Raw genomic sequence first — 20,880 nt, forward strand, 5'->3', positions numbered from 1 at the left:
TCTATATATATATGTTATTACCTACTAGCAGTATGTAAGAATTTGCATAAATCGTATACCAGTTGTTTTGGTGCAGTCTAAATTTTAGTCCTAGACATGTTAATTTGGATTTGATGAAAAGGCTACTGGGAAATGTGTTTAAATATCAATAAGTGTACATGAAGTTATGAAGAGTAATTTGATAAAAGAATGCTACTTACCCAGTTTTTGCAAAGTTTGTCCAATATGTCATTACTACCGCACTTAGCATAACATCGTTTTTGGAGAAATTGCAAGGAAATAACTCTGTAGGTCCAATCATAGGAATCCCAAAAACATAAGGAACCTCATCTCCATGAGCTGTATCTGCCCAAGCAGGCACTTGATCAGATTGGCAATGATGGAAAAAGGCATAGAAGTATGTAGGGGAACCAAAGTTGGAGTGCAAATCCGCAGTTGCTACTGCAGGTGCGACCCATTGGTGGTCAGTGAACAATGCCAACAATGTTTTTCTTCTTGTTTCAGGATTATGCCTATCTGCCCAATCCGTATACATGAATTTTATAGTTTCCCTCATTATATCTTTTCCTTCTGTATATCCATACAAATTATCCACAAAATTTGAAACTGCAAAGTCAAAATCACTTGCAGAAATTCCATCTTCATGGTCCACAATGCTTTCCACAAATTTAAATCCTTCTCCTTGATTGACGCCCAACATTATATCATAGTTGAGAAATTCACCTTGCTCCATTAATATCTGAGGATCATCAGGAATAACATCTCCATCAATTACTGGTCCAAAAGCTATGTGATATCTTGCTGGCTGTATGTCTTGGTCAACAAGTTCTCGATAAGGCTTTTTCTGCAGACATTCCACCAATTCTACAGTATCTGTCATGTTGCATCCAACTTTTGTTGCCAACATCCGGGCATATTTGGCAGGCTGAAAGCTTACTGCCCAACTAGAAAGGGCAGTTCCGCTTTGTGCAATTGCCCTTTGAAAAAGTCCTATGTAAAAAAAATACAGAAAAAGGTATTTAGTATAATTTTACCAGATCAATATTTATTAATAACATTTTAAGAAGAAAAACATGGATTTTTAGCAAAAGTCTTCAAAATATTTTACATGCATGCACTTTCATTGAATAAAATAGATATGTACACACAGAGACACTGCATAAACACTGTCTTTGCAAAGGAATCAACTTAAGTGGACCTATCAAATAAAGTTTTCATAAATGTATAATAAAGCTGAACTCCAGCCTTACCTTCATTGTTCTACAGTTGCAAAGGCTGAAACACTGTATTACAAATGCTTACTGTTATTTAACTGCACATTGTAACCTTCTTATAGTGTGCATTAGAAGCTGCAGTAAGTCAGACAGGGCCCACCTCATATCCTGGCTTGAGGACAATCAGCATCATGTAGTTCTTTCCTGTGGAATTTTACTATCCCTGCCCTGCCCATTTCATTCATTATATTTAAGTTCTTTCAATTATGAAAGCTCAGCATAACATGTGGGTGTTACCAGGGGCAGTATGCATGCAAATGCAGCCTGCCTAGGAATGCCCATACCTCCAGACAGATATCCACCCATCATGGCATTTGGATATTTGAATAACTCCTCCCAAGAACCTCTGCAAGCAGTGGGCTCTTGAGATGAGTATTTAGGCAGGGTGCTGTGATGTAAATCTCTGAGGAAATGGTTCCTCCTATGTAAAGCAGACTGAAGACATCATCTCATCCATGCAACTATGCAAAGTCACTAGGCTGGAACTCAAAGACTGATTTTTAATGATAAACCTTTTTTTTTGAACATGTATACAATTGCTGTATATTATGGCATGTTAGCACTTTATTCATGCAAAGATCCACATTTATTTTATCTAACTTTTATTTTTATTTTTTTTATGCAATAATGTTCAATAGATACGTGGAAAATATGAACACCATTTTTCATTCAAATGATGGAACACAAAGACAAATGTATTTAACTAAAACAGAGCTTTATTGAAAACGGGAAAATAATTTTACCATTAACATTACAGTATGGCAACTTCCTAAAATACCTTTTATGAAGGTTTTGCAAAACATATTAGTTTGTCTAAGTGATTGCAACTTTATGCATATCTTTCATGCAAGAATACAATGGGGTCTATTCACGAAGCTGCCGAGGGCAGCCGAGTGAATGACCGATCTGAAGTGAAGGGAGCCGAACACTGTTCGGCTATTCACTTCAGGCTGGTACGGCTAATTTCAGCCGTACATCGGCTGAAATCAGCCTTACATCGGATTGCTTCGTGTGGCTTCGGGTCGGCCGAACATGCTCAGCATAACTCCTGGGGTGCCAGGGATAGTTAGCTGTTTGGAGATCAGTGTCCCTGGTTAACCAGGGACGCTGATCTCACTGCCTGTGCAAATGGCCGGAGCCAGCCGTAAGATCACGGCTGGCTCTGCCCAGCTGTCAGAAGCAGGCTGTCGGCCGGCCAATGGCCTGCCGCTCGGCCAGCTTTGGCTTTCAGCACGGCTCAGCCGAGCCGATGCATATGCGTTCGTGCTCGGCCAAGCCGCTCGGCCATGATCGGGAGCTGTATGGGCTATTGTGAATAGCCCGTACAGCACCCCTTCGGTTCTACTGAACCGAAGGGGTCCTGAGGCCGAAGCTAGCCAAAGGATAGGCCGAAGCTACGGCCAGATCCTTCGGCAGCTTCGTGAATAGACCCCAATGAACCCACACAGCTGTAAGACAGTGTCAGTTTAAACATAAATGTACTGTATTGTTGCGTAGGTGGCATGATAGCTCTAGCCTTTGTTTTGAACTGTAAAATTTTATTAAAAAATTATCAATTCTAAATTGTTTGATGAGTCTATTCACTCCAAACAGTACATTTTATTTTTAAAAAGTTTCCAGGTTTAACACCTCAAAGTCAGTTTGAATTGTCATAGATTTTTAAGGTGCCAGATATTAAACACCTGTGTAAAGTTAGATTTGTATTTTAAAATTACTGTGCCACAAAGTGCACTATGATACAGGTGCATCAAACTAGAAGATTGTCCTAAAGCACAATCATAAGTCACAGGACAAAAAGCACAATCATAAGTCCTAAAGCACAATCATAAGTCACAGGACACTTTAGGGCATCTTTGTTATGTTCAAAGGGAAGTTCCCCTGCCATGACAACTAAGGATGACAGATAAAAGGGTCAATAATTAAAGAAATCCTCTCACATAATTAAACCTTTACAGCAAACCACATACCTGTAAAGACCAAACTCAATATTTACCCTACCTGTCGGCACCGCAAAACACTGTTCCATTGCAGGAAACTGGTCCCCCAAAGTCATCTGGGAAACAAACATTTCCGAAAGTCTCTGTAGTCCTCCACAACACTAACACTTTTTTACTTAATTATTATTTACATGTTTCAATTGATTGTGTTCATTTATAAGCATATTGTTTGTGTTTTAAAACATGATCAGAATTTAATTTGAGGCAATTTTTTATGCATCTCTGCACATTTATCAAATCTATAAAATCAATGTTTCAGGCCCTCTTCACACTTATCAGAGCTTTGTCCGTTTTTAAAATCACATCACCTATCTGTTCTCCTATTTTACATAAAGTACGCAAGAAAACAATTTTATTCCTTTCACTGGGTGGAACTGAAAAGGACAAGGAAGAAATAACTAAAAGTAAAATAAAATATGACTCAGAGCTCAAGGCTTTGACAATTTGGAATCATGCGTGCAAAACATTTAAACCTACTTCTCGGAGACAGTAATAAATTCAACTCATGAATTTTCAGTGAGTGTGTGTTATCGTGAAACTCCTCTTTTAACCTAGATAATGTTTATTGAGCATCAACCATTAAAATAAAATTGTATTTTGCTTTTACAAGGCAGGGTTTCTTGTGAGAAGCTAAACTTGCCACTGAAGAATGACAGAATACAATTGACATCATTTAGTACAGTTCACTGGATGTTTTCCAAAAAACACCTTTAAGGAAAAACATGTTTTCAGAAATGTGCTCATGATGTACAAGTATGCTAAAGTTGTCCTTGGAAGTTTGCATATTAAATATAAACACGTCATTCACCAGCACTTAATCATGCATGGAAATGTCAATGCAAAAAATAAAAAAAGTGATGATGCACTGTACATATTTGTGAAAGTCAAGCATGGCTTTGGCAGAGTGGCAACATGCAAGACAAGCCAAAAGGGACAAAAATTTAAACTGTATTATACCTTTTGTGGAATTGCTCCAACGGTTACCTTCTGAATAATGGGACAGAGTCAACAGATTGACACATGATGCACCTGCACCAGATCCAAATACTGTTATTCTTAAAGGATCACCCCCAAAAAACCCAATGTTTTCACTAGTCCATCTTAAGGCTTGTATAAGATCAAGGAGTCCATAGTTTCCCTTTGCAGCTTGGTCACCAGTGCTTAGAAAACCTACAAAGAAACAAAAAACAAAAAGAGTGATCATAGGGACATAGGGACCATAAACTGTTAATATTTTATTTTATAGTTTCTGCTAACATTACATTTGAATTGCTAGAAGCCTTATTAGAAACCTTGTCTCTCTAGGCACACACTTTTAATAATGTTGCTAATTAGAAATACGATTACGATAATTTAGTATGCTAGTTAACAAAAGAAACCTAATGTAAAACCTGCTTCTAAATCATATAAGTGAAGGTCTTAGCATCAAGCTGAATATTATTAGAGATGAGGTAAATGCTTTTAAGCTCTGCTTCTAATATAGTAGTTTCTTAGATACATAAATATAGAGCAGCGAAATGTTAAAAATGTTGTCAGGTTATCTATTGTTGTCTGTGTTCCACTGGTGAGATTTTTTTCACTTTCTCTCCAGGAGACACAACAGGCAATTAGAGGAAATCTCTAGTGAACTGAATTCCCATCTGTGAGCAGTGACATTGGAACCGGTGCCCTATTAGAGGCTTTTCTCTAAGGGGTCTATTCACTAAGCTGCCGTAGGCAGCCGAGTGAATGACCAACCTAAAGCGAAGTACGGCTGATTTCAGCAGTATATCGGCTGAAATCAGCCGTACATCTGGTGGCTTCGGGTCGGCCGAACATGCACAGCATGTTTGGCCGACCCAAAGTGCAGAAGGAGTTCGACTCAGCCGATCCAACATCTGGATTGGCTAAGCCGAACCTCCGGCAGGCTACTCGCTGCTGTTCAGTCTATTCTTATAGATGCCGAACAGCAGTGAGTGAATAGCCGAATGCCGCTGAGCGGCATTTGGCTCGGCTGTTCTGCTCGGTCCGAGCAGAACAGAGGGGGACCAAGGGACCAAGCAGAACAGAAAAATAGTTAAAAAAGTAGAAAAAATAAATAGAAAACGATTGTGCGGAGCTAGCAGTGACAGCTAGCTCCACCCAACTGTTTTCCATTGTTCGGTGGTTTTGCTGCCGTCCAAAAAAAGAAAAAAAACCTCTCCCGGGCACTCCAGGAGTCTCCCGCTCCCGGCCGCCAATGAGAGAAACACTGCTTTTTCGTTTTTTTTCTTTATTCTGACACGGAGCCGTGTCAGAATAGAAAAAAAAAACAATTTTGGCCATAGGAATGCATTGCTAGACTCCTATTGGCTATTTCAATTTGCAATAGCCAATAGCAAACTAGCTATTGTTCCCGCCCTCTGCTGCTGTCAATCAGTAGTTGTGGACCTGATGGAGAACTGCAGCAGAAGGCGGGTGCAATGCTAGTTTGCTATTGGCTATTGCAAATTGAAATAGCCAATAGGAATCTAGCAATGCATTCCTATGGCCAAAATTTATTTTAATTTATTTTATTCTGACACGGCTCCGTGCGTTCGGCTCGACTGAGCCGCTCGGCCACGTTCTGGATCTGTACGGGCTATAGTGAATAGCCCGTACAGCAGCCCTTCGGTTCTACTGAACCGCAGGTGTCCTGGGGCTGAAGCTAGCCAAAGGATCAGCCAAAGCTACGGCTAGATCCTTCGGCTGCTTCGTGAATAGACCCCTAAATTTCTGTACTGTTGGCAACTCTAAAATGTTGGATTTTCCATCAATTGTCACCAGAACTAATATTGGCTTGAATTTTACCAGTGGGACACATACATAAGTATATACCTGTCAGAGAATCTAAAACCGCCCCACTTTATCCAAAACTAAAAAAATAAATAAATACATAAAATTGTCTTTACCTAAAATGTAAACATATGTGTATCCCAAGGTTTATGTTCACATAGTGTAGAGTAGTAATCACATCAAAGAGGCCCCGTAGCACTGCCTATGTCAGTAGGGAGCCCTATGTTCTTAAAATTGCATTAGGAGCAGGTTTTAAATTAGATCATTTTGGTTACCTTTAGTGCAATTGTAGTAAATATTCTCTCCCACACATATGTTTGCTGGCATTGAAATGAATGAGCAATTTGCAGTTTTTCTTTATGCACAATTAGCCTTTATCATGACATCTACAGTAATGTATAAAAAATATGAGGCAAAAGTAACTAATTACACAGGTTATTGCTTGCCTGTCAACAATATCTGAAGGTAAATGCATAATGTATTACAGCAAAAAAAAGCAAGAATTTTAAATACACTTTATAGCACACCAATTACTTTTACTAATATGACATACTTTCTTACTACTGTTTGCTATGAAGGTAAAACTTAACAATCTGCATAGACTATCCATAGCCAGGCTTTGATAGGTATGCATTTCTGGACTTCATATAGTAAAATAGATTACCGAGAAAGAACATGCAGTAACACAGTCATTGACATATCAGCCTCCAATATTCTGGCAACATTAACCACTTGGTGACACAGCTTTAGAAAATGTTTTCGTTGCTGGGGACTGGAGCAATTTTGCCATTTTTGCTATGTGTTTGTTTAACCGAAATTTCCATCTTCCTTATTCATTGCATTAAAATATATTATATACCATTTTTTAAAGGACAAAATTGGCTGTAATTTTGATTAGACCTATGCATATATTGATTCCTAATTTTTTAAATAAAAATACAAACAAATGCAAAAACAAAAATGCAAAAAAAACTAAACCTATTTTTTTTTAAAGTTTTGGCAATAATAATGTGTACATAATTAGTGTAGCTAACAGAAAGTAATTCATAACAAATTATTGTATTTGTCCTGATTTATGGGGTCTATCATATGTCTGGGATATCATTTTATTTTATATGAATGAAATCCAATTTTAGTGTGGAACAATTTTAGAATGTGGTATGTTTGTCTCATAACTTTAATAGCTGTCTTGACACTATGGGGTCTATTCACGAAGCTGCCGAAGGATCTGGCCGTAGCTTCGGCCGATCCTTCGGCTAGCTTCGGCCCCAGGACCCCTTCGGTTCAGTAGAACTGAAGGGGTGCTGTATGGGCTATTCACAGTAGCCCGTACAGCTCCCGATCGTGGCCGAGCCGAACGCATATGCATCGGCTCGGCTGAGCCACGCTGAAAGCCGAAGCTGGCCAAGCGGCCGGCCATTGGCCGGCCAACAGCCTGCTTCTGACAGCTGGGCGGAGCCAGCCGTGATCTTACGGCTGGCTCCGGCCACTTTCAGAGAGATCAACGCCCCTGGTTACCTGTTAACCAGGGGCACTGATCTCCAAACAGCTAACTCTCCCTGGCGGCCCGGGAGTCTCCTGCTCCCGGCCTCCAAGGAGAGAAACACAGCTGTGTCTTTTTTTCTTTATTCTGACACGAGCGATGTCAGAATAGAAAAAATAGAAAAGCATTGGGACATTATTTTTGCCTATTTCAATTTGCAATAGCCAATAGTTAACTAGCTTTGTACCCGCACGCTGCTGCAGTTCCCCATCAGGTCCATCAGCAGAGGGCGGGTACAATGCTAGTTTACTATTGGCTATTGCAAATTGAAATAGCCAATAGTAATGTCCCAATGCTTTTCAATGGGAATTTTTTTTTTTTTACTCTATTCTGAGATCGCTCGTGATCGCCCGAGCCAAATGCCGCTCAGCGGCATTCGGCTATTCACTCACTGCTGTTCGTAATCTTTAAGAAAAGCAAGATGTTGGATCGGCTGAGTCGAACTCCTTCTGCACTTCGGGTCGGCCGAACATGCTGAGCATGTTCGGCCGACCCGAAGGCACGCGAAGCAAGCCGATGTACGGCTGAAATCAGCCGTACCAGCCTGAAGTGAATAGCCGAACAGTGTTCGGCTCACTTCACTTCAGATCGGTCATTCACTCGGCTGCCCTCGGCAGCTTCGTGAATAGACCCCTATATTTTCTTAAAATGTTTTTATTAAATGTATTTTTTCCTTTTTAATTTTTTTAATTCTTACATTTTATTATTTTTTAAAACTTGATACTTAGTATATCTGAGGAGAATACAGTACTCTACCCAGAGATACTTTGTATCAGTTTGTAGCACACAGCCGAGTCGCAGCTGCACAACACAGTGAGCTGCTGCTGGCTCTGTTGCTGTTACTGCTCTGTGATCGTGGAGATCAGCTATCACTTTGATCATAGTGCTGTGAACACCTAATCTGGTGTTGAGGCTTTGCCTCTGCCCCTGAGGGAACCAGAAACACCAGTAACTCCATGAAGGCTGGTCCCTCTGTGGTCCTGAGCTCATTGTACCGCATGGCGTGATTATCCCGTCAGCGGTCATTTATTACCTGCATGATCGTCATTGGTTGGGAAAGGGTTAAATTGCTAAGACCAAATCCTGTTTGTTGTTCTGCAACATAGTGCTTATGTGCTATATGCACTATGCTATTAAATAAACTTGTTTTACTTTATTTAAAGGCATGAAAGTACTATATTTTTCAAAGTTAAAAAACTAGCTTAATTTTAAAACTTTCATAAGCCTAACTTGCCAAACATACAGTGTTGTAGTTGACAGCTCATTTGTCATTACTGTCAGGTCTATTCACTAAAGGGTGAAGAGTTTGGAGAAGGCCGGAGAAGTGAACAATCTAGGCAAAAATAGTCGATTTGGAAAAATTCTCTAATTCAGCTCACTTTCCAGTTCAGCTATGTTGTCTTAGATTGTTCACTTCTCCTGCCTTCTCCAAATTCTTCACCCTTTAGCGAATAACCCTGTGTGTATGCACAGGTATTGGTGCACTGATATTTGCTCATTCTGGAGTATTTGCAGTCATTGATAGCCTCTTTATTTTCTATAGCTATGTCACAAAACCTCCAGAAGTGGGTCAGTGTTCAGCATAGGAATTAAAACTGAAGCCTGCACCTAGCTGTGCTCTATGTGCCCCTTTTCACCATGCCACAGGCACCTGAGATACAGTATATCTGTAAACTTTTTGAGACATAAACATTGGTATCACATGTAAAAATTTGGTAGAATGTACACAGAAAGAAGCTAAGGCATAACAAGAGCAACTTGATAAAACAAAACTAAGTCTAAATGACTACATGATAAAACTATAACATAATAATTAATTAACCCAAACTAATTACTGCACTGTTCAAGAACTTTGTGTATGTCATAATTATGTGAAGCTCTGCTCAACAGAATAACATTTCAATTAGCAGTTCTAAACCAGAGATTTATGGGATCAAACTCAGGCCAATACCAACATAATTTGATACATGTGAAAATTAATTTTCTCCTACTTATGCATCTCTTTTGCGCATACATGCAATTATGTTGACATAGATATATATGACGTAAACAGTTTATACTAAAACTATATTAAAATGTTAAGCATTGATGATGGTGATGCTTGGATGAATAAATTAAGAGACCATGGCATAGCAATAGCCATAGCAGCCCACATGGCTGCTATTGGACCTGTGGGTAGAAATCCCCTGTAGGGTGGCTCTTCAGGAAGGTTTAACCAGAACGCCAGCTGAACCTAAAACATGGTAAATACCTCCCTCCCCTGTGCTGACATTGGCTCCCAACTCATTTTTCACTATATTTTTGTTTATCGGGCTGCTTTTTATACTTTCTGCCACTGTGATGTCATCACAGGTTCTTAAATCTTCAGTCTGCAGTAGCCACTCGAAGAAGGGATTTTGCAGTGCACCTATGTTACTTCTTGTCAATTAAGAAGAGCCATGTAATCCTACAACACCCAAGAGCCCTAGGTGCAGTCTCTTGGTAGGAGATGGGACTGTGGGCTTTTATTGTACTTCCATCTGTGTCAACATTCAAAGAATTATGCTACTCTTGTCAGAAATAACAGATTCTCAGCTGGCTGCTGTTTGTAAACCTGGCTGATGTCATTGACCAAATGTGGTCATGACCAATTCGGGATCTCTGGCTGTTTGTGTACAAAAAGAAGCAGATCAGGGATCTGTCATTTAGCAGCTGTAGTGCTACCACTGTTAAATGAGAGATCCCCAGCTGATCTGTTTACAAAAAGCAACTGTGGATTTGAGCAGGCAAGCTGGCTAATTTGAAGCAGTTTCTTTGGTTGTTCGCTGAAAAAAAACACTAGCTACCATAATGGTATAGAAACTTCACTTGGCACTATGAACTGTCAAATCTCACCTTCTGTTTTGTATTTAAAAATAATTGTATTGGGAAACATTCTCCTATTTTCTTAGGTTACATTGGGGACAGAGCTGTATATCTCTACAATGTTTCCTGTTCATCTTTTCATCTATCCCAGAGTTCATATCCAGTGCATAAAAGCAAGCAAACTCTGATGTTTCTACTAATGTCTTAGTACATTCCCTCTTCACTACTGTTGCAGGTATGTGGTTCTACAAAACCAACTCCTTTTCATAATACCACCTTAAACAGGGTATAGCTAGACAAGGAAAATGCTTGTTTACTCAAGTGCCACATGCTAACATGTTTATCTTTTTTTTCACCAAGCTGCACAGTGCTAAGGTTCATGAGAGTTTAGATGACCAAAGGTTTTGCACTTAAAGGGTTAGTGATACATTTAAAGTGTACCTATAGAATTTTTTTTGTTTTGTATAGAGTGAGGAAGGATTAGAACTCTAGTCAGGTTTTTACTGCTTTCCGGGCTCAGTTGGAGATATATACCCTGTCTGACTTTTTGACCAGACAGGAAGTTTGTTTATCTTTTGCAGATTTTTCCTCACCTCTGAAGGCTAAATCTCACCAAAGGAGCCCTGGATAGCAGAAAAACTAGACTGGGGTATTATCCTTTCCCCATTCTACCATAAACCAAAAAAAGTTTGGGGTATAGATATACTTCAGGTTATAAACTTTTGACTGTGTTATGCAAAAGAGACAGACTCTTGATTGACAGCTCTTATCTCACTGTCCCTGCACTTTCCAGACTCAAACTAGGTCACAGGAATGCAGAGGGGTAATTCTATCACAGGAACCAGGCACAAGAACTAGAAGGTGAACATTGGCTTGTGTTTGGAAAGTACAGAGACAGTAAGATAAGATCTGTCAACCAAATAATCCTTCCCTTTTGCAGAGCATGGTCAGGAATGAAGAGCTGTTCACAGAAACATGGCATGGCAATAAATAGCAACATACACTGAGCTATGAAAAATAATACATTGTGAGTTCTTTAATCGTAGGCTTATAACAAACTCAAAACGTTTGTACAGACACCAAAAGGTCTCTTCTAAAATCACTAAACCAAGACAAAAGATAGATACACAGGTAGATGAACAGATAGATAGATAGATAGATAGATAGATATTGGCGATGGATAATATAGTAACTAAACATATGCTGAAATACTCAGTTTTAACACTGATAATTGTTTCTGTTTTACTAAGGTATATTTAGATAAACTACATGAATTTATAACGTTTAAAGGACATTTATTGTGTTTCTCTTATTTTTTTCCATTATAATGGACAATAAAAGTGCTCCCAGTTACTGCCAAGTGACTTCTAGAGCTATTTTTTATAACTATAATTATGTTATTTGGGGAAACATGGTTCATAGATGTCTTGGCAATTGAAGTTGAGCTTTGACCTTTCAAGCAAATAAAAAAAACAGCAGCACACATGAATGTCTTTATGCTGCACACTTGTCATTGTGTGCTCATAAAGACAGATCTACCATCTCATATTAATTCTCACTCGCAAACAGGTTGTGTCCTCGGGTCAGGAATGAAGTAATCAGCTCAGCATGAACTGCAGGAATACTGACAGTAAATTTGGCAGTCCCATATCTTACAGAGTTTATCCTATAGCTTTTTGCTTCCCCGGCTCATCTGTACCCTTTAAAGTCACCTTTGTTTGACATAATTAGAATCTGAAAAGGCACCTCACTGTTGTTTGTTTATGCAATAGACTTGTGAATTACTGATTAAATAAAATTTTCAGATCACATATAGGTGAGAAAAATAAGTTGAGATTGGTGAGAAAATAAAGTTGAATCCAGTCAAATATTTTATACTTTTAAATAATGCACAAACTGCTTGGGTTTAATGTGGTTGGGGCCACGTTATTGGTATACAGTGTTAAGTAGTTTCTAATATAAATAAGGACTCAGGAGTGTCCAATATATTTTTTATATTTTTAATGTAAGAATAGACAAGCATGTACTTAGTCAATTTGGAGACCCTTTGGATACAACTGACACATAAGGATCTATTCACTAAGCTGCCATAGGCTGACTAGTGAAAGACCGACCTGAAGTGAAGTGAGTCGAACGCTGTTCGGCTATTTACTTCAGGCTGGTATGGCTGATTTCAGCCGTATACCGGCTGAAATCAGCCGTACATCGGGTGGCTTCACGTGGCTTCGGGTAGGCCGAACATGCTGAGCATGTACGGCCGACCCGAAGTGCAGGAGGAGTTCGACTCAGCCGATCCAACATCTGGATCGGCTAAGCCGAACCTCCGGAAGGCTACTCGCTGCTGATCGGTCTATTCTTATAGATGCCGAACAGCAGTGAGTGAATAGCCGAATGCCCAGGAGAGAAACACTGCTTTTTCTTTTTTTTTCTTTCTTCTGACACGAAGCCGTGTCAGAATAAAAAACATTTTTAAAAAAATTTGCCCATAGGAATGCATTGCTAGATTCCTATTGGCTATTTCAATTTGCAATAGCCAATAGTAAACTAGCATTGTACCCACCCTCTGCTGATGGAGAACTGCAGCAGAGGGCGGGTAATTAGCCGAAGCTATGGCTAGATCCTTCGGCTGCTTCGTGAATAGACCCCATAGTGTGGTTTGACCTATGATCTTCCAGAAATAACTCATATATTTATTTAATTCAAAATATTTAGTTAATTCAAAATAGTCACTATGCAAGACTGAATGAACTCTAGTGAAGTGTACTGGTGTTAATAAAGATAAATATAAATTCAATACGTGCCTAATAAGACAATCACATATATTATGTGATTATTAGTCATTTTAATGTACTATTGTATCATATCAAAAACATGGGTGCTGCCATTTGTTTTTAAAGTAGCGTCTTTTCACTTTACAAAATGTTAGTTCATTTTGGAAAGTTAATTTTTTAATACACAATCATGTGAGAGGGAAATTAAAATAAACATGATTTGTGCTAGCACAATTGATTAACACAGCTGTATCTTATTTACTAAACTCTAATTTAGAAAATCAACACCACTGACGTGGAGCAATCATGCTTCTCGATATAGGAGACAGAATCAGAATAAGAACCCGAAACCTGCACTATTAATAACCAACTCAACAATGTCTAATTCCTTATTTTAAGCCCAGTGGATTAGTTTAAGGCTGCTTTGTTCATGCACAAAATAGAGTGCTCATACTTTTAATACTATTGTTTATGTCTGAAATAAACAAAGATAGATGTAACTTCCTGTTTAGGATCAGTATTTCATTAAAATGAGAAAGGTACAATCACTTGCAAGGTGGTCTTATCTTTGAGCGCAAAGTAATCTTATTAATAAACAGTCTTCAGATCAAATCCCCTTGACATTCACAGTTTACTAATCTTTTAATACAAGAGATTAATCACTCATACAGCTATGTAGGCAAACCTTCTGGCATTACCATGACTTAGCAACAGTCTTTCATTTATCCGTGCTCATAAATGTACATGAGCTTTAATGATAAGGTACCAAAATGAAGTATGCAAAGTGCCCTATCTAGACAGATATTTCTAGATTAGGCGGGAATTTTACAAAGCTAGGAAACTGTATTAAGAAAAGATACCCACTTGAAAAGCAGCTTCTATCCTTTATCAATAACATTTTCACAACAACTGAGTCACTACTAGTAGTATTACTAGTTCTAAGTCAGCTAAGCTGAACCTTTTCAGTGTCAGTGATGCCATCACCTAACAGATATAAGAATGAGGAAATCAGAGAATGGCAACTATCATAGGAAGATGATGGGTATTATTCAGACATGGATTTTCCCTTATAACAAGTTCCTTTAAATTCTGCATATGAACCACAATTTTTGCACACATGGTACAGGGCTACAACAGTTTAATCATAAGTAGTAAACATGTGTCAATCCTAACATGCAATGTCCTCTGGGAATCTGGGCCCTCCAAAGACTTCTCAAGGAGAAATAAGGTTGCACAACATGTATTTTTTAAATGCAATTATATTATTTATAAGACAATTCTACCCAAAATACTCATGTTAGCATCTTACATGTCTCATGAGGGTTGATCTACTAAGATTGTTTTCAACCGGTCACTTAGCAAAGTGAACACATACTTAGCTTAGTGAATACGGTAAGGCTATATTCACTTCAATCAGATCAAGACAAAAATCCTTTTTTTATTTTCTATACACAAAATTCGGTATTCAAAACCAGCATTACCATCTCTATTTCTTTAGTAAACCAACCACAAGAAATCTGGCTGCAAACCTGCTTTATCTCTTCCAAAGTCTTGTCACCCTACACTGCAAATACAAAGATGTCTAACTCTCCTTAAAATATTTTGCAATCATTTTACATCATGCAGAATGCAGAGGAAGGAGGTAGACACCCATACTGCTGCAGGAGAAGTCATATCTCCCGAGAGGTATAAGCACACGGGGGATGATTCAACCAGCCAAACATTTTTATGTAAATTACAGATAGGTATGTGCTTTAAACATAGAATTGTAGTTAAACAAGAACTGTGCATGAATAATAAATATTTTGGGAAAATACTACCCACTGCCAATGGATACAATGGAAAGGTGTATTACTTTACTAAAGCAAATCCAATGGCTTTATCAAGTCTATTTTGAAGAAGGTAAATGAGGGAAATTTTGTTAGTCAGAAAGGGCTCTGAGAATTGTGTACAGCACATTTTCAACTAAAAATACTGTTTAACACCTTTGATTGTCACTAATTTCCTCGCAACTGTTTAAACAACTACAAGTTGTTAAGCAACAATCTTCACTCAAAGATTAGAAAAAAGAAAATCTCAATTCTACACAAGTTAATTGAGGCTAGAATCATTTCTGCTACATCTATGGCAATTTCACATTGGTGCACTTCAATTAAGAAATAATAAGACTGCAAAGTAATTTATACTCATAGATTAGATGTCGTCTGTGAAAAATTACTGATTAACTTCAACTGGTCCTCTGGTGTATTTCAAAGCTACTTAATGGTGGTCTCAAGCCATCCCAGCTCCCAACCCAACAGCCATTTCTGAACAAGAGCATAGCAAACTGCAATCTACAGACAAAGTTTAAAAGAGCTTATTGTGATGATCAGAGATTCATATGCAAAGACATAGACCCATTGGGGGTGATTTACTAACCTAAACACACACACACACCAGGTGTGTGTGATTTTCACACAGCAAAACGTATTTATCAACCAAAAAGTCTCTAAAAGCATATTTCCACTAATGTCATATATGGAAAAATCATGCACATGATGCATATATAATGCTGCTTCACAGTTTAGACAAAAATGGTTAGCTCATGCATTTACATTCCTTGCATTCATCAACGCAAGCAACACAACATAGAACTAATTTACCCAAAATCACCTTGGAATTCCTTCAGGGCTTTGCACAACACACCTGCTGGGTGTGTACACATTACAAAGGTGTTTAGATTCCACCCATAGATCATGCTGGGAGGGAACACACTGCAGAAGTGTATACACGTTCGTGGTGTGTTTATAAGGTTAGTAAATCAACCCCATTATGTCACAATCTCGTAAGTAATCCATGAGTTTTAAAAAAATTTTAAATATAACTTGGTATTAAAATATAGATGCCTATTATTTTTATTAATCAGTCAGTACAGATTACAGTATAGACAACATGTTATTTATTTGAGCGATAGAAAGCAATGAACCAAAATATAACAAAAAATGATGACACAGTGAACAACAGTTCCTTTTAATAATGCAATACTAAGTTTTTTGTTTTTGTTTTTTTACATCTTGTCTACTGGACTAATACGGCCTACCCATTTATATTGCACTAGATGTATATATACCCTGTTTACCCTAAAATAAGACCTACCCCGATAGTAAGACCTAGCACTATTTTTCAAGATTCCTGTAATATAAGACCTACCCAGAAAATAAGACCTAGTTTGGTGGTAGCATGTGAGGGGAAACTTGAAGAGCAGGAGTGATGATATCAGCCTGCAGGGACATACTCTATTAAGGGGATGACAGGGGACTACCTCTGGTCAGCGCAGTGACAGGGAGCACGCCAGTACCATACATCACAAACTGCTGTCCCCCGAAGGCACTGCTTAATGTAATGGTACTGTACTGTAATGTGTATTGGTAAATGGTACTGTACTTTACCGTGTTGTCCACCGTCTGATGTCACCACTGCTGCACCGCTGGTACCACTGCCCCTGATGGCAAAGGAAGCCGGCGCTGTAGAAAGCAAGGCTGCGGCGGCAGATCGAGCAGAGCCGCATTAGCTCATACATACTCTATAGCGCCGGTTACTGTGACAGGCGGAGTGATACCAGATAACTTTGGATTGTTGTACATGATGTACGGCTGAAATCAGCCGTACCAGCTGGAAGTGAATAGCCGAACAGTGTTCAGCTCACTTCACTTCTAATCGGTCATTCACTCGGCTGCACTCGGCAGCATAGTGAATAGACCCCAGTGTCTTATTTTCGGGGAAACATGGTATATACATCTGTACTTGCTAAAATGTTTACAAGAGCAAAATTAAATAGGTGAGGTTAACAGACCAGAACATGCAATTCTTTGATTGATATGAACAGAGATTGAGGTGTTGATTTACTAAAAAACTATTTTCATCCACAATGATGTGCCTTAATTATTTTCTGGGATTCTATTTTACTTCAGTTAACCTATTTATGCCATAAGACATCATGTTATTTAAAAAACAGTGAATACAGCCACCAAATCTTAGTTCTGACATGGACTGGGCTGATTTACCAGACCTTTGCAGAAGTTGGCAGAGCTGGCCATTTCATGCATATTTTTGTGCCATTTGTGCGTCTGCTGCTATTGCCTCTACTGACCAGTCCCAAATTAACTGTCCATCATCTTTGGCTGATAGAATGTATAATACCTCTCCCTCCAATCAGCAGCAAATATTTCTGCTTCTTCTCCTCTTCTCCCTTCTTACCAGCTCCATCCTTACATCAATGAGTCTCTGGGCATGACACAAATACAAAGGCAGTCATATATTTGTCTGAAAACTAAATTACCAATGGGCACAGCTGCTGGTGGTTTCATCCCTGCTGAATATGTACTCAATTCCACAGCCTTTAAGAGAGAATGCTCTCTGAAATTCTTGATGTGTGCCCAGATACCCATCACTACCAGCACCCTTAGAAGGAGCTACTGGCAGGGGTAATATTTGTTTGTTGTTGGGTCAGTTTAGTAAGCAGTGATGCACCATGGCAAAAATATTTAATATATTCGCTCATCAGTAATGTTATTACTCGCAGAGACTGATTTACTAAAGGATTTGAAAATATTCACTTCAGTTATTCAATGATGTGAAAAATTTACATTTTGTTCAGTTAAATTTTTCTTTGAATGTTTTTTTTCTGTTAAGTGGAAGAAAATGCAGCAATGCAAAGGCTGTATTTGCACACATTTCTGTTTTAATATACTGTCAAAGTATTATGCTTGTTCAAGTTCTTCAGGGTTTTTTTTTCTAATACAAAAGACTGCCATGTTTTATAACTAATAGGGAAAAGTAATTTACCTTGTAAGGCAAAAGAGCATGCTTATCAGTCAAAGGCGATAACAATCTGTGTTACTTCAGGGGCTTGTTTATCAATGCTCTCAAAATAACCACAAGTTCATGAATCAGCCCTGCAGGATATCATTCAATTTACAGAGTGTCTTTCCATCTTGGTCAGTGTTGTCGAGTAGAAATACCTGCATGTATTTTCTATAGGATTTCTCATTGTGCCTTCATTGATTTGCTATTTGTACTTTGTAAAATTGCCATGAACACATGCATTATTGTCAAGGGTTAGAGCACTACCAAAACATTTATTTTTACCATGCTATGCTCCAGGGACTTTCACATTCTTCCCTTTCTGTTTCATCAGTGTGCCTATTAATTCTTCTGTCCACCCATCTCCAGTTCAGCTTGAGGGTGTCTCTGGAAGGATCAACTTTATCACGATGGTCTAGCTATCCAGGACTTACTCAGTAGTATAATTCTTATTTAAATTGTGTATCCCACTGAAGAGAATGGTCTGGGCATCTTACTGAGTAAGTCATCACAGAGTATGGCTAGGGCTGCACTGGCAACTAAATCTTTTTCCTGTAGAGAAATGTAACTGCTTCTAGATAGTAACCACATTCTCATCACGCTGAAATCAATGTGTTGCTAATATATAATGGGCAACAAGTAGGTAAATATGTCAGTAGCAAAGAGATATACTCACCATTGTAGCCTTAGGGGTCTATTCACTATGCTGCCGAGGGCAGCCGAGTGAATGACCGATCAGAAGTGAAGTGAGCCGAACACTGTTCGGCTATTCACTTCAGGCTGGTACGGCTGATTTCAGCCGTACATCGGCTGAAATCAGCCGTACATCGGCTTGCTTCGTGTGGCTTCGGGTCAGCCGAACATGCTCAGCATGTTCGGCCGACCCGAAGTGCAGAAGGAGTTCGACTCAGCCGATCCAACATCTGGATCGGCTGAGCCGAACCTCCGGCAGGCTTCTCACTGCTGTTCGGGCTATTCTTAAAGATGCCGAACAGCAGTGAGTGAATAGCCGAATGCCGCCGAGCGGCATTTGGCTCGGCTGTTCTGCTCGGTCCCTCAGAGGGACCGAGCAGAACAGAAATGTAGAACAGAAAGCAGAACAGAAAGCAGAACAGAAAGGTAAATAGAAAACGATTGTTCGGAGCTAGCAGTGACAGCTAGCTCCGCCCAATAGTTTCCTATTGTCCGGCGGCTCTGCTGCTGTAAAAAAAAAAACCTCGGTTCTACTGAACCGAAGGGGTCCTGGGGCCGAAGCTAGCCGAAGAATCGGCCGAAACTAAGGCCAGATCCCTCGGCAGCTTCGTGAATAGACCCCACAGTATAACATGTAACAACTCCTAGCAACCAGATATCATGTCTCGACCACTTGCATATCCTTGTTTATTTTGTCACTGTTTATTGAATAACATTCACATTATTTAGATTTGAAGGAAATACTATAACATTAACTATCCAATCGAATACTTTCACAAATACTGCCATATTTTTAGTAGGGTATACATTGGCCACTTGGGGATCACCAACATTAATTGTTTACTGGAAATACATGGAAATACAGCTATTGGTTAAGACTGATGAAAAAAAAAAAAAACACTGTGCGTGTTCTGTGAATGCGTGCCACCATCTTGGAGGCAGAAAGCATAACGTTACATGACGCCATGCATGCGTGGCATCAGGTGACATCACACGCCGATATTGGCCCCACCATCTTGGTGTATACCTAGATATACACCAAGATGGCGGCGCCCAACACGTGCGGTTTTATATGACATCATGCGCCCTGCCTCCAGAACACGCCAATGGCTGAATCCAAAATAGCATTAAAAAGTGTTTTGTTTGATGAAACAAATGAAAACTTTTTTAGTTTTCGTTCATTTAATCTGAAATGAATTTTTAGTCTTTGCGCAATAAAGAAAAAAAATGAAAAAGAATGCAAAGTACCAAGTCAAAATGGATCACCCACACACCACCGCTCTTCTGCACCAGATACTTAGAAAATTAGTAATTAGTCTGAAACATAGCATAGATTATTCACATTGAAAAAGTTTGAGGGTGCTGTCCTCCCCCCCATCCATTCACATCTATGTCCTGTGTGATGGATCATGGCCTTATTTCATAAATATAATTCTTGTCTATATCTAGGGGATATGAATACGTTTTCTGTTCATTCACTGCTACACTTCCTGGCTATCAGCAAGCATAACAAAACCCACAGTACAAAGCAGATAATTTCAAAATACCACTCTAAAGAGATGACAACACAATGCCTGTTTTTGTGTCTGTAGAAAACTCATGGAATGTTTGTTTCTGGATTTTTATAAAATATGTATAACTGTTTAGCTATCTATCAATCTATTTAGAGAAATATTTAAAAAGTAAAATTATTACATGATGTATTGCAAGTTTCTAATTATATTTACAGAATCAATGAGTTCATTAATCGTTCTGACATCTACAAATCATTTAATAGGTTTCATGCTGTTCTTCCATCTCGTTTACGCTATATCACTAAAACACTTAAATCCTGCAGTTTTTTAGTTGTCAGAGGTGATTAATTGATGTAGGAAAATCATTTTCCTATGAAATAACAAATGATTGCTTTATAGATCACTTAATGCATTTGTTCCACACATAATGTAATTCTACTATTGATTTATTTACGGATGCAGTCCACCAGGATTCAAAGAATAACTAGAAATATATATGTACTGATAAACTGTATAATCTCATAGCACAGTTAGTAAATGAATTATCTTGTATTGTATTACCTCCTTTGTCTCTAGTCAGCAGTAGATTAAGACACTATCCACTAATCC

General features: G+C 38.8%; 1 protein-coding gene across 3 annotated transcripts in view; it reads right to left on the reverse strand.

Annotated features, from left to right (window-relative positions):
* NLGN1 (neuroligin 1) overlaps positions 1-20,880 on the reverse strand; it is a 636,903-nt gene that overhangs the window by 4,385 nt on the left and 611,638 nt on the right. For 2 of the 3 annotated variants that reach the window (XM_018563341.1, XM_018563339.1), the window contains 2 exons: positions 4,229-4,441; positions 201-990 (listed from right to left, as the gene is read on the reverse strand). In XM_018563341.1, the coding sequence (XP_018418843.1) occupies positions 201-990; positions 4,229-4,441 (1,003 nt within the window). The remainder of the gene's footprint in view (positions 1-200; positions 991-4,228; positions 4,442-20,880) is intronic. The other variant, XM_018563340.1, reaches the window with a different exon arrangement.

The sequence above is a fragment of the Nanorana parkeri genome, unplaced genomic scaffold (genome assembly GCF_000935625.1).
Source record: "Nanorana parkeri isolate BGI_ZX_2015 unplaced genomic scaffold, ASM93562v1 scaffold656, whole genome shotgun sequence".
Lineage (NCBI taxonomy): Eukaryota > Metazoa > Chordata > Amphibia > Anura > Dicroglossidae > Nanorana > Nanorana parkeri.